Genomic DNA, 15,795 nt, shown 5'->3' on the forward strand with positions numbered 1-15,795 from the left:
CATATGTCTGGTTCATTTTGTAAACAGCTGGGTTTCTTAACCAGCGGATCAGGACCAAAAAGTGTCACAGGGACATAGAATAAAGAATATGTGTCTGTCAAAAATAAGTGTTAGCAAACATACCATACAGTACCTTTTTTTGGGCCAGTGCCCCCTATCCAATATCCAGGTCCCATTACCGGCCCCCACACACCCAATTGAAATGTATGCTTTATTTATATTGTGTATTGTGTTGCTTATGACATTTAGAAAACATCAGATTTTACATTAAACTGGATTGTTTGTAAGTAATTATTATGCAATTATTGGCCTAGTTCTCTGGGAGAGAAAAAGAAAGCCTGTTAAGGTCAGTATTAGGCATGTAACGATTCACTCAACTCACGATACGATTCGAATCACGATTCGAGGTTCACGATACGATTCTTCACGATTTTTTTACGATTTTTTTAGCACATTTATTTTCCAGACAAATTACTGAAAACCTTGATTATTTATTTTACAAAAATCATGTATTTTTAAAAAACTATATTTTCTCTTATCCTCTTTTTAATACATGAAATTAAATAAAGCCTTTTTTATTCACGAGGTACATGCATTAACTGTCACATTAAGACATATACTTTTTTATTTGTAAAATAATAACTTTAAATATATAAGTCTTATGAAATAAATGAATTTTAAAACATATATCCCAGATTAAATAAATTATAAAGAAAACCTTCAAATAAACAAACTGAGGCTTAGCCTTGGGATTTACAAGTTATTTTTTATCTATGCTACATTCTCAGCATTCTGTATAAAACAACACATTTATGTACAGTAATAAGGGAAACTGTTTTAAACTGCTCCAAATGAGATTAGATAAGAATTAATTGATTAATATCAATGAAATTCGCTATATATCTGAAAGACAGTGTTGAAAGTAGTTTGGCGTTTCAGCGGTCTGATACAATTGTTAAATTATTAAATTAGATTATTATTCATTGTACTCTGCAGCCGCACCGAGGGGCTCCAGAATTAGCCGTTTTCATTAAGCCTTATCAGTTGTATGTTTCCTACAGAGTTTAAATCAGACAGCTAACAACATCGTCAGACGGGGGAGGGGGTAAACGGTATAGTTTGGGCAATTCATCAATCAAATAAACATGTTTACATGCGACGCACATTTCCCTCTTTATGCACTGCGATCGCCTAGTTGTTTAGATCTCATAGCCTGAGAGGACGTGAACCCTACTCTGCCGTTCATAGCCTGCCATTCAGTGAGTGAAGAAGAGACGAACGCAGGCAGCTATGGTGGCCCTGAGCGGACAAAATAGTAGGCGGAGAACAAGGTAGGGAGTCTGACTCGATTGCGCCCTCTGCTGGTTGCATCGCGATGTCATATTTTATTGCATCGATTTAAATCGTCACCACTTTGAATCGATTTAAATCGATATACGATAAATCGTTACATGCCTAGTCAGTATCATGAACGGTATCATGGTCACTATCATGTCATTGTCAGTATCATGGCACCATGATACTGACATGTCAGGTCACGTCTACATGCCAACAACTTGTCGCACTGGGTTTAGTTGTGAGTTTGTAGATTTCAACAAGCAACACCATCGTACAACGGAGTATACATGATTAGACTTTAGTACTGTAGCCTTTCCAGACATGCTTGCACCTGTACAAACCTCTTTCAACAATCTAGACAATCTTCTTCCATCATCATCCCAAAAACCACCAGTTGAAAAAAGTCTAGGATGAAATGAAGAAAATGCAACTATATTAAATGCACTTGAATATATTAAACTGAAATGGGTATGTACGGTATTTTAAATGTCTCTCCACATGGCAAGTTACACATTAATGTAGTCACAAAGTGCCATGATATTGACATAATTATACAATAGTGGGAGTCGTTTTAGATATGGACTTCAGTATTGTTTAAACTTTGCTGAAATAGCCAAGAATAGTATATAGTATAAGTCCTCAAAATATTCAAAACATTTTGTTTCTGATTCATTTGAGAAATGGGATTTGACAGGGATCATATAGTCTTTATTAGTCTAAAATAATTTAAAGTGCTCACTTTTGAGCATAATTGTATTTAGAATTGTTTAAAGGCTTCCTTCTCAACGAATTGGACTCCATGTTTTTGTGCGTTCACCTTCCTCAAGGTCTGGTCGACACTGTCCCTCCCCCACCACAGCTGCTCCTCCCAGGGATTACAATCTGAAACTCTCTGTGCTGAAGAGGAAGATTACAAAAACACTGCACCCTCCAAGAGAGATTAACCAATCGGGGCACAGCGAGGCAGGGATTAACCAATCCCACCACAGAAAGGGAGGGCAAAGGGATTAAAGCTGGTGCACAGTGGGATTAGGTCAATGTGGAATGCACAAAAAATTGCTTTGAAATGCCTCTTTTACTTCTCAGATGTCTCTGTATGTTCAATATAGCATCAGTATACATGGTTCAGGACAGCAATCAAATGCTTTATAAAAGCAAAGCAAGAAGTATGGTTTTTACTCATTTAATATGTTGGGTTAACAGGTGCATTATCTACTTTAGTCCAACCAGTTAAATGTAGCTGATTTTTCCATTCACCTTTTCTCCGAACCTAAAACCAGTCTCCTACTACTGTATGCACACATGCATGTACATGGAGATTTGTAAAGACTTCTTGTCAAATATAACTCTACCCGCAGTAACGTTGTTGTGTCTACAACCAGGTCATGTAGGGATTATCAAGTCATCAGAAGAGTTGGGGAGATGTAATAATGTGACAGTGTATGTGTGTGTGTGTGTGTGTGTGTGTGTGTGTGTGTGTGTGTGTGTGTGTGTGTGTGTGTGTGTGTGTGTGTGTGTGTGTGTGTGTGTGTGTGTGTGTGTGTGTGTGTGTGTGTATGTGTGTGTGTGTGTGTGTGTGTGTGTGTGTGTGTGTGTGTGTGTGTGTGTGTGTGTGTGTGTGTGTGACATCGACTCAAGGGAACACACATAACTAAAAGTCTGGCCAATACTTTGAGTGCGCACATCCCCGGGTACGGACTATAATAATAATAATAACAACAACGTGTGGGGAGATGTAATAATGTGACAGTGTATGTGTGTGTGTGTGTGTGTGTGTGTGTGTGTGTGTGTGTGTGTGTGTGTGTGTGTGTGTATGTGTGTGTGTGTGTGTGTGTGTGTGTGTGTGTGTGTGTGTGTGTGTGTGTGTGTGTGTGTGTGTGTGTGTGTGTGTGTGTGTGACATCGACTCAAGGGAACACACATAACTAAAAGTCTGGCCAATACTTTGAGTGCGCACATCCCCGGGTACGGACTATAATAATAATAATAACAACAACGTGTGGGGAGATGTAATAATGTGACAGTGTATGTGTGTGTGTGTGTGTGTGTGTGTGTGTGTGTGTGTGTGTGTGTGTGTGTGTGTGTGTGCGTGTGTGCGTGTGTGCGTGCGTGCGTGCGTGCGTGTGTGCGTGCGTGCGTGCGTGCGTGCGTGCGTGTGTGTGTGTGTAAAGGGAAACTGTGGGTTGGTAGTTAGAAACATTTGGCTCACTAATACTATAACTGATAGTTAGTACATTTGTACAATGTCTGAGTTAACACTTAGGATTTTACTGTGCAGACACAGCAAGATAGGTGAGGTTGAGAGAGTTTGTGAAAAGGAGGGATGAGGGGTACATTGGGAGAAGGGTGCTGGAGATGGAACTGCCAGGTTAGAGGAGAAGAGGAAGGCCAAAGAGGAGGTTTATGGATGCGGTGAGAGGCGACATGCAGGTGGCAGGAGTCACCGAGGAAGACGCAGAAAACAGAACCAGATGGAAACTGATGATCCGCTGTGGCGACCCCGATGTGGCGACCCCGTAAGAAGAAGAGGAAGACAGTGACAGCATGGTATTAGAGGACACACAGTCAGGGCAGGTACCCCACTAGAACAGACAGTGAAGACAGGTACCAGGACAGTGAGGTAATAGAGAGGCAGAGCTGAAGGAAGGGCGCATGAGGGGAAGAGACACTGTGAGATACTGAAGGAAAGAAAGAATGAAAACGGAAGAGATAATAAAGGGAGGCAAAGAGAGAGACAGGTAGGAAACCTGAAGAAGGAACTGTGAAAACGTGCGCTGTGAAATGGACACACACACACACACACACACACACACACACACACACACACACACACACACACACACACACACACACACACACACACACACACACACACACACACACACACACACACACACACACACACACACACACACACACACACACACACACACACACACACACACACACACAGGGGGACCGGAGTGTAATCCTAACTAATTCACTTAGGACATTGCTGAAGGAAGGCTAAGAGGATTGAGACACTCCCAGAATCAGATCAGCTAAAATAACCAACAGCAGAAGGGACCAATGAGAGCCATGCTCGCCATATGACAAACATATAACTTCAACATGGTAACATTACAGCAGTGTTGTGTTGCTGTTGCTGTTGAGACCACTCACCAAGTGAGTAAAACTGAGATTAACATCTAAACTCTGTATGTTTAGTCAATTATAAACTGGTAAGCACAAACCAGAATTCTCAACTTTGAAAATACAGAACGCTAATGATTGTCAATGGACAACATGTTATGTTCAAGACAGCTTTAATATCATACATCTAAGCAAAAGATCTAATTGTTTCCATCAAAGTGATTGGGATAACACAAATGCTAACACTGTTGATAACACAAACAATCCAAAAATCTAATAGCAACCAATGAAATATTAACGTTTAGCATACAATAACAATAAATCAATTCAAATAACTTAATCCATGGCTCTCTCAGAAGGAGGGAGTGACTATAGGCGTGCTAGAGCTCATTGCTGTGATGTGTTTGTCCTCTCTCCTATGCTATGATTATGCTTGTGTTCATACTTCGTTGCACATTTCATCAAGAGACAAATACGATGAGATTTCAACTGAAAAAAGGGTTGATACAATGGTACAACTTTGTTGAATGAAAGGTCATGCGAGGAAGTATACATTTGCCTTAAGCCCTCCTGATAAATGCAAATGATGCTCTTTCTTTGTGGTTGAATCATACAGTGAAAAAGGAGAGTTTAACCACTTAAACCCCATATGGTTGAGTGGAGTCTCTCAGGGCTCTATGCCTGTGTATTTTCTGTTTTATCTCTACATAAAATATCTTTGCTGAAAATAGCCGATCGACAAGCTCGAACTTGTCGATTGGCTATTTTCTGCGAAAGCTTTCCCAGAATACGTATGCGGGTGTTTAAGTGGTTAACTGTCTTTCCATTGGTGGGCCTCCAGTGGAGGTGCCGCCTGGATCCACTGGAGTTTCCCTCACACATACTTTTAAAGGCTTTGTTCTTTTTACATGCATGAAGAAGAGAACACAAAAGATCTGCTGTCAGGCAGCATCAATGATAATTTCCCCCTCCTTATCTAAACGTAATAAATAAAATGCACATTCTACAGAGTCTGCCTTTAGAAAAAACAAAATTTTAAAAATGAGAAACTGAGAAAAACAAATAACAAAAAAAAAAGAGAATTCTCCTTGCAAAATCGTTTCATCCTATCTTACACATTCAGATAAAAGAACTCTTCACACAACATGTCAAAAACAGCAGCCATCTCCCTCCCTCTAGAGGACCTGAAATTTCCAGGAGTTCTGGTCTTTGTGGTCCAGACAGTCCATAGTGGTGAAGCCCAGCTTCCAGGCCTGCTGGTCCTTGTAGTCCAGACAATCGACTGAGGTGAAGCCCAGGGATGCTGCAGTGCCATAGCCCTGGGAAGATAGTGAGGCTGGGGATTGGCTTAGGGAGCCCCCCATTGAGGGCACTGTGATGGGACTAAGAGCTCCAGTGCCTGACAGCTGGTGCATGGGGGACAGGTAGGCACTGCAGTCCAGGCCAGTGAAGTATGAGGTGGTGCCAGCGTAGCCCTGGGTGTAGGGTGATGGCTGACCATAGCTCATGGGATAGGGTGAGGGCCTCTGCATGCAGGGGGCTGAAGAAGAAGCCAGGGGATCTGGAAGAGGTGAGATGGCTGGGCTCCAGATGGACACAGCTGCGTTGCCATTGCCAGAATTAGGAGCAAGGCTAGGGCCTGATTGTGCAGGGGAGGGGCTATAAGAACTAGCAGGGTGGTTAACCGGGTCAGGGGCACTTTGTTCCTGGGCTGGTGAAGCCTTCTTTTTGGGAGGGCGGGGCTTAGCCTGGCCGCTGCTTTGTTGCGCCTGCTGACGGCACTTGGCACGACGGTTTTTAAACCATACCTGAAGACAGAGCCAAACAGATGCAGTAATTTAGCATGTATAATGACAGACTTAAATGACCTGGCAAAATAGATCCTGTCCTCAAAATGATTTGACATGGTACAGTATGTGGCAACATTTTGAAGCATCTCTAGACATCTCCAGACAGAATGGGGTGTTTTGTCTGGTACTACCATAGGGATACATTGTAAGAAGCTCCTAGTTGAACAGATCCATTTCATATATATTAAACCAAGGCCAGACTTTTGACCAACATATTAAATTATATAGCATCATCTATAAGTTCTCCGTTTGTGTAAATCTCATTTAACAGTGTTGGGAGCAGCAAGGTAGTCTCATACACGCAACCCAGAAATAATTGTATCAGATATGTTGGTTGGCATTACTTCAGTACCTGGACACGTGACTCAGGCAGGTTGATCTTGAGGGCCACCTCCTCCCTCATGAAGATGTCTGGATATCGGGTCTTGGAGAACAGGGCCTCCAGGATGTCCAGCTGTGTACGGGTGAAGGTGGTGCGTTCTCGACGCTGCTTCCTGGGAGTGGCTACAAAATAGATAGAAAGAAATACATTCGTTTGGAATATATAAATATATATTTACATATATATATATATATATACATATATATATATATATATATATATACATATATATATAGTGCCAGCTATCAACAGTAGGTCTGTTGTATGATTCCAAACTCACAGTTATGTTATTGGGATGTTGTTCATAACCACACTGACTAATATTATTTAATTATGTAACATAGTTGTGTTAATAATTATGTGACTACAGGTTCTTTACAATTCACTTTACCAGTTGGCCCATTCCGTTTCTATGCCAGGAGCTGTAGTCATTTTGTCCAAGGAATCCCCACAAAAGCCAAGAGTAGTTAAATCCTCTTTTCTTTCTCTGTCTTTGTCTTTTTATTTTATTTTAGCTTCAATAACACTTTGAGAGCCACTAGAAGACTGCTACCTAGTAATAGATCTAATAGGTGAAAGATTAAAAAAAATAAGTTGACTTCATTGCACCTTTCATTTGAATGCAAGAAAACGCGATTTTTTATCTATCCAAAATCTCATGAATTTCAATATAGCCTTTTATAAAACTTTACCAATTATGTATTTAAAACCAAATTATTAAAACAGAAATAGAAAGGGCATTCACAAATTAACTGTAACATGTTATTATCAGTGAATAATTTGTAATGATGACGATCATCATATTCTGAATTATCATAGCTACAGAATATTATTCTGTCAATTATCTCATAGTTATAGCCTACCCTTATTTCTTTTTAAAATGTTTTTAACATTTATTTTGAGATTTTTCAAAGGAACATTTAGACAAGACTACAGCAGACTCAGACCTACATACAAGACAGTGCACATACGAACAATCATACACATAATCAGACACATTTATAGTAATACAAAAACAAAGACCCTTATATATAACTTAAATTCACTTTTACCACAGTTACGCACGAGGCTTATAGTATCATTTTATGGATAGCAATACTTTTTTTCTTTCTTATCTTTTTTTCTCTTGGTAATTCACGCAATCAAACGCATAAAACTAGAAAATATAAACAGAAATATAATGTATACTCACATGGGTATGCAATGGTCGTGTGGAGCAGATCCATCCCTGGCCCATTCAAATTTAACCCGTTCATGGTGTAATGGGGTTGCTTTATGTAGGACATCATCGTTGCGCAGGCTTTTAAGTCCTCTCTCTGGCTGCTGTGTTGTTGTTGTTGTCGGACACGCACACAGTCACACAGTCACACACTGTCACGCTGTCACAACACCCGGGCTGTCCTGTCAGGGTCCAAGCTCTCCACCTGCTGCGTAAAAAGGGACGCGCCAAGAGGTGATGTGGAGTTGTTGGTTATTCTTTAGTGATCCTCCTCACCAACAGCACTTTTCTTTTGCCAGTTTACTAATTCGTTTACATTCGAGTTTCGATTTACTTGCTTTTAAAGTCTAATTCACTTGCTTACGTGACAGAAAGCGCAGGGTTTCTCTGGGCGCCGGTGTACGGAGGGCCCTGCGTCCTTACCGCTTGGTGAAATTCGCTTCACTGAGGTCTTCTACTGATAGACAGCTAATTAGAAGAACTAAGTGGCTCCACCAAACCCCTCCCACCGCGCACATGCACACACACAAACAGACGGTGGTGTAAACTTTAAGTAACTAAGTACATTTACTCAAGTACTGTACTTAAGTACAATGTTGAGGTATCTTTTACTTTACTGGAGTATTTCCAATTTTCAGTGATTTTACTTCTACTCCACTACATCTCAGAGGCAGATATTATACTTTTACTCCACTACAATTATTTGAAAACATTAGTTACTATAGTTACTTGGCAGATATAAATTATTATATTATAAAACATACATGAACCACTCCAGCCACTTATCATAGGCTTTAACACCTCAAATTGCAACATGAGCTTGTAGGTCTGCTATTTTCAAACATTTAAGTACTTTTACTTTTGGTACTTTAAGTATATCTTTATGCCAATACTTTTGTACTTTTACTCAAGCAACATTCTGAACACAGGCCTTTTACTTGTAACAGAGTATTTTTTATACTGTGATAGGCCTACTGTTGTTCCACCACAGCACACAGACATATGCACACAAACCGCCATTCACTTACAGGTAGCCTACATACACGTCAAATGGACATAATGAGCTACAGTCATTGGACATATTTTATGGCTACTACAAAAGTAGGGGGTGCATTTCGCCTTTCCGACAGGAGCACCCCAAAAGGGGGGCTAAGCAAGCCACATATTTACGTGATTAACATTTCCACTTCCCTGTCCTAAAATGTGTCTTCTGGGTTTTTGAAAAGATGCTAAAGACGGAATAACAGTGAGAGAGCAAATTCAAATAACCTCTCAAAGTGGGGCAAATTCAAATAACCTCTCAAAGTGGGGTCTTGGGACCCCCACGGTTCCTTGGTGGAGTTACAGGGGGTCCCCAGTAAAATAAGGAACAGTTTCACCACTTAAGCACTGTTTCAAAAATAATAGCTAATTGTGCAAAAGGCTCATCCATGAGTCACTCACCAACAAGCATCAGGTGTGTTTAATTGTTGACAGATGTCAGCACAGGTGTGTGGTCTAATTTGTTAGTGAGCTCAGGTCATGTTTGTTTTTCAAGAGTTCGTGACCACAAGTGAGTAGAGATTTATGTTTTAGGATGTTTATTTAGATTTGGTTGAATTGTATGACACTACAGTTTACCTATGTTACATTAGAACTGTGTTACTGTTTATGTTTAAGTCTAAATACTGAATACTTTATTGATGCTGATTATATGTTTATTTTCATGTAGAACCACTGACCAACCCTGTGAATTGTGCCTGTGCGTATCTCAAGTAAAAGACTCTGTCTTGACAGGTACCCCATATTGTTGGCTACAGAGCCTGAATCAATCCTTCAATACACTAATAGCTAAGTAGCTAATAGCTTCTTCTTTTTTAAATAGCAAAATTAGCAATATTGCTAATTTTTGGAGGATTATTATTATTATTATTATTTTCAAATGGGGCCTATATCAATTTGGTCATGTCCTTGACATGAAAATGTTTGAGAACCACTGAATTAGAGTCTGACTAAATATGCCACTGTGGATGCAAAACAACATTATGGTCGAGAATGGTGCAGTATGCACTGGGTGGAAGGCTGGTCTGTACAAGTCTCTGCAACTCTACTGCAAAGGCCATAGAATATGATTTACATCATTTTAATTACTTATCAAACTATTCTGTGTGTCCTGTGTGGATGGGGGATCCAATAAGATAGATACCATTCCCATAAAATAAAAATGCTTCATCATAGGATAAAGGCGATCACTCAGAATAACTTTGTATTGATTAACATTGACCCTGCTCTCTAGGGGACAAGTGGACCTAAACCATGGTAGAAAAATGTCCCCCCCAACATAACGGAGCCACTGTGGACTAATCATTCAGGCATGCACCGTTGTCTTGATGTACGCCATACATGCACCATCTCCACCCATCTGTGGAGAATATGGTGAAGGATGACTCATCTGATTGATTGATTGATTGATTGATGTACTTTATTTAGTAAGACATGAGAACAACAGTACATGGAAGTACAAATTCACAATACACGGTCTAATAAACTGGAAGACTCATAAAGCACTAAGCTTGTTTAAAATGAGATCCCCACGCACACAAATCATGATGACATGTAAGAGACAGACAGATATACACACTATACAGAACGTATATCTGACCATAATAACCCTTTTCCACATCTCTGCAGACCAGTGCCTAATCCCCCCCTATCTAAAATGTGCATTTGTCTTTGTAATGAGGGGGTATGCACTTCAGCCCTACTATAACTATCTCTGTAGCTGTCTATGAACTGGTCTGATATATCTATATCTTTTTTTTTTAAGATTTTACACATTTTACAGTGTTTTGTTGCTTTGCAAGTGACAAACTACGACTGAACTGTTTCTTCTTCACAACTCTAATATTTTAGCAGCAACTTTACTATTAAAGCAGTGTCTCCATAAACAGGTACATTTTCTTCAGATGAGAAGACCAGAAAGACCTGCAGACGGTCCTAGAGATTTGCAAGAGCATGTCGGAACGCACGGAAGAGGACTGAACGTTCATAATCCCCAGCCTGTCCCCCCTCCCCCCATACGCACACACAGACACGTAGGACATAGTGAGACAGATGAGAGTTCGTTCGCAAAACAGAACGTACCACATGGTCAACATACGAATAGCCTACATCAGTGGTTCTCAAAATGGGATCCGGCCGGGGACCCCCAGTGGTTTTTGGGAGAGTTCTTTTGAGAGGTCTTTGGGAGAGGTCTTTGAGAGACTTTGACACAAGTCTTCTCTTATGGGTGTCCCTGGCACAAAATATTGTCAAATGGGGGTCCACACATCAATTTGGGGTTCCTTACTGGCCTACTTAACATGGAAGCTATAGAGGACAGAGTGAGTGAGTGTGAAAGAAAGGCAAGAACAGAGGGATGGATGGGTTGACACAAATGAATAAATCAGGTGAATGAAGACAGACAGAGGAGTATGAGGTAGGAAACAGCCGGATGGATGGTCAGACGAACTGACAGAGGGACGGATGGACAGAGGGACGGACGGACGGACGGCCGGACGGACGGGAGGAAGAGAAGCAGCTGAAGGGCCAGAGGTTGGAGTCCCCACTGACACACAACAGTCTCTAATCCAGATTAGAGCGTCTAAAACGGGCCGACTAAATCTGCAGGCCAGCCAACAATATAGAGGCTGCTGTCAGTCTCAATCACTCACCCCACACACACACACACACACACACACACACACACGTGTACACACACACACACACACACACACACACACACACACACACACACACACACACACACACACACACACACACACACACACACACACACACACACACACGTACACACACACACACACACACACACACACACACGCATACACACACATGTACACACACACGACGCACGCACGCACGCACGCACGCACGCACGCACGCACACACACACACACACACACACACACACACACACACACACACACACACACACACACACACACACACACACACACACACACACACACACACAGGGTCTCCCTATCTCTCCAGCTCTTAAAGTAAACATAATATAACTTTTCAGGTCAGGATACCAATTTTCATTCAATCAGGAGAGAGAACTCATACAGGATAGGATAAACAATTGAAAGTGATGAAACAAATAAAGGAGAAGACTAAATTGGAACTGGCACACCAGATGATCAATTATCCTTGTTGGGTTCTCTTTCCTCATTGGATGAAATGTGTAACCTTACCTACCTGAAAAAAACATTTTGTGTTTATTAAAGAGCTGGAGAGATGGGGAGACTATACGCTATTACATGGCCAGACTAATATCATTGCGTAGATAATAGTCTGGAATCTCTGTGTGAACCTGCATTTCCAAGGGGCGAATAAAAAAAATGCCTCTGGTGATAAACCCGCCCTATATTTGCATACTGGGCCCTGATTTGGTGCCTCACAACTTCGGGGGCAGGGAAATCCAATCACAACTGAGCGGGACCAGACCAAATGTTGATGTTTTTGCACTGTCAAATTTGAATATAGAGCTTTGGCCTTTTACCAATAAACATTTTGTTTTATCAACAGTTTTATGACTAACAGCACCTTTATCATGAAAGGGTTCGATCCACATCCTTACAGATGTGAACGGTCAAGGAGGTTTGAAATATAGACCAACACATTTTCATCATCAGTATCAGCACTGGACCTTTCCTTAATGGTTCTTTGTTGTTGTTCATAACAATGGTTCTCAACCTTTTCAGCCCACTTCATCTTGCCAATGTAGGGTAATTGATTAATCGAGAAGCAGCTTTTTATATACTGTATATATTTCTTATCTATATCAGACTTTGTATAATAAAGTAAATCGATTAGTGTGATTAACCACTTAACCATGTATTATACTTTGTTGTACAGCGGTGGCGTGCAAAGATAGTGAAATTAGCTGATCTACGAGCTCACAAAGCGTCGCATTGCGATGCGACACGTTGTCAACTTGTAGATCTGCTATTTTCAGTATTCTTATAACCATTCATTAATCGTAATCGAAGCAAAGGTTTGAAATAATGGTGATATTGATGCATGGATGCGTGGATGTGTGTGTGTGTGTGTGTGTGTGTGTGTGTGTGTGTGTGTGTGTGTGTGTGTGTGTGATGAGTCAGAAGTTGCAGTCTGAGGGGTGGCCCATGGAGGTGTCCAGGTGGAGGATGAGTGATTACAGTGGACAGTAATCCTGCAGAAGGATTAGCAGGTGGTATTAGGAGAACTGGGGATGTGGTACGAAGCTACTGCTGAACTGCCAAAATATAGACCAACAGGTCCCACAGCTTCAACACATTCTGTGTTTTATTGCACAACATAGGAGCTGCTAGCAGGGCTCTTTTAGTCTTGTTGAACTTGACAGATAAACCATTATCTAATAGAAATAGATGCATGGTGTGTGCATGTATGTAAGGCAAGGCAAGGCAGTTTTATTTGTATAGTACATTTCAACAACAAGGCAATTCAATGTGCTTTACACAGAACATCAAGCAAAGGAAACACATTATAAAATGATGAAATAAAATGAGTCAATCAAAGGCAGCGGCAAAAAGGAAGGTCTTTAGTTGTGTTTTAAAATAAATAAGAGTGGCAGCTGACCTGCAGTTTTCTGGGAGTTTGTTCCAAATATGTAGTGCATAAAAACTAAATGCTGCTTCCCCACGTTCCTTTTTGGTTGTAGGTACAGAAAGCAGGCCTTTCCCAGATGATCCGAGAGGTCTGGATGGTTCATGATATCATACAAGATCAGAAATGTATTTTGGCCTAAACCATTTAAAGCTTTATAGACCAACAGTAGTATTTTGAAGTGTAAGGATTTAAGAACTATGATATTTTTGTGCTCCTAATACATGTGCATACTGTATATGACCACATCTATTTTATCCCTGTTGTTAGTCTATCTGTGCAGTGCACACAGAAAAATAAAGGTGCCAACTGGAACCAAAACTGGGTCTTCAGCGTGATTCCTGGTGTGGATTACTTTTTCATTGGGGGTATGAGACCACATACCGTAGTCTCCTATTTAGGATATGAACTTTTCCGTTGGCCTAAAGGAAATCTCTAGGGCCAGGCGACATATTTAGACTTTGACAGAGATGCAACTGTGCATTCAAGAATGGGTCACATCACTGAATCAGTTTTTGGCACAAGAAACTTGAGACCGGCAATTAATGAAGATGAACTTCATGAGCCAAGAGTAATTTTTTTTTATCTCATCTATGGAATATTTGGGGCTGGTCGCTATCTATCTATCTATCTATCTATCTACACACACACACACACACACACACACACACACACACACACACACACACACACACACACACACACACACACACAGACACACACACACACACACACACACACACACACACACACACACACACACACACACACACACACACACACACACACACACACACTCAACGGAGAATAGTAACTTTTAGAATTAAGTTTGATAATTTGATCAAATATATCTCATTGTCCAAATGTCCAGTGTAATCCTATTATTTTAGTTAATTGTTACCTGCTCAAGGACTATGAACAAAACAATCTGAGCGCCATGGTCTAACTACAACCAAATACTCTTTAAATGCTGTCTATGCCACACTCTGTGTCCTAAGGTAAACTATTTAACCCTATGTCACCAAGCGTATCATATATGATACACACATTACACTGATTTTTGAATAAATCAGTGTAATCAATACTTGGACCAAGAACCTGTTGTATCATATCTGACACATCCCCACTTGCCCCTGGACCATACCATTTGCACTGCAGGTAGTTACAGAGCCTCAGGTGGTCTGACCCAAAATGGCTGCCATCAACTACACAGGAGAGGTTGATGCACTACTAACAAACAATTATTTTTTAAGCAGTTCTGGTAAGTTTTCCTAGTATATCTTTACTAATATTTAGAAATAAGTGTTGGATAACTTGAATGCACGTATGAGCTCTCAAAATGTACCATTTGAGTTTGTTTTTTATGATGTCAAAAGTGTTTGTATCATATTTGATACTACAGGACTATAGTCCTTTACGATTTGTATCATATTTGATACTACAGGTCTAAAAGAAATGTAAAAGAACAATTTTTGTAATGTTAAAACCGACTTGAAATACCCCTTGATGATACAACAAATAAATGATACAAAGGAATGTTAAAAAAAAAAAAAACATTTTTTAAGACCCAATAAAGTGTCCCTTTTCAAAATTTTGGAATTTTCTGACCTTTCCTTCATTGTTAAGGTTCTAGAGGGTTAACTCACAAAACAATGACTTAAACAGGATTTGTCCATTTATTTATCATTTGGATTCAAAATGACCATGTCACTTCAAAATAATAGGCTACCTCTGGACATCAAACACCCTAAAGACCACATATAGAACTTGAAGGGTATCGTGAAGGAACTTGTGAGTGATCCCACGTGATCAGTCTGGCAATGCCAGGCTAGGTTAATGCATTGTGATAAATATAACTTAATAGAATAACCATACAGTATATAAATGTATGCATTTTTTATATCTTATGGTATAACATCTCTAAGGTCTCTAATCTCTGCAAAACTGTAATCATCCCTGAGTTCACAGTAGCTCATTCTAGTCTATCACTGTATTGTATAGTGTTATTGCAATATATTCAAGGCTAGGCTACTAAAACCTCTAGTATCACATATATAAATGCAAATGGCCCTTTGAAGAGTCTAGACATAATGCTGAAGTGCTTTGTAGTGTTGGCAGCATGTAGTTTTGCACGGTTCTTTCATTATTTTTTCACAATACATATTTTACAAATACTAGTGAAGTTCAGAGCCAGAGGTGACAACCTAACTCCAAAAATGTACC

At 40.2% G+C, this 15,795-nt stretch overlaps 1 protein-coding gene across 2 annotated transcripts; it reads right to left on the reverse strand.

The window, feature by feature from the left end:
• Positions 1–5,644: 5,644 nt before the first annotated feature.
• On the reverse strand, positions 5,645–7,990 carry LOC311056997 (homeobox protein otx5-like; the record flags this gene model as incomplete). 2 transcript variants are annotated; one of them, XM_084073866.1, is made up of 3 exons in its annotated part: positions 5,645–6,277; positions 6,672–6,823; positions 7,894–7,990. In XM_084073866.1, 3 exons carry the CDS (start codon positions 7,988–7,990, stop codon positions 5,645–5,647), a joined length of 882 nt encoding a protein of 293 aa, XP_083929992.1. The 2 variants fall into 2 exon arrangements, with proteins under 2 accessions (XP_083929992.1, XP_083929991.1); XM_084073865.1 differs by having other exon boundaries at positions 7,873–7,990.
• Between the last annotated feature and the right edge of the window lie 7,805 nt (positions 7,991–15,795).

The sequence above is a fragment of the Gymnoscopelus microlampas genome, assembly GCF_963454915.1.
Source record: "Gymnoscopelus microlampas genome assembly, chromosome: 12".
Lineage (NCBI taxonomy): Eukaryota > Metazoa > Chordata > Actinopteri > Myctophiformes > Myctophidae > Gymnoscopelus > Gymnoscopelus microlampas.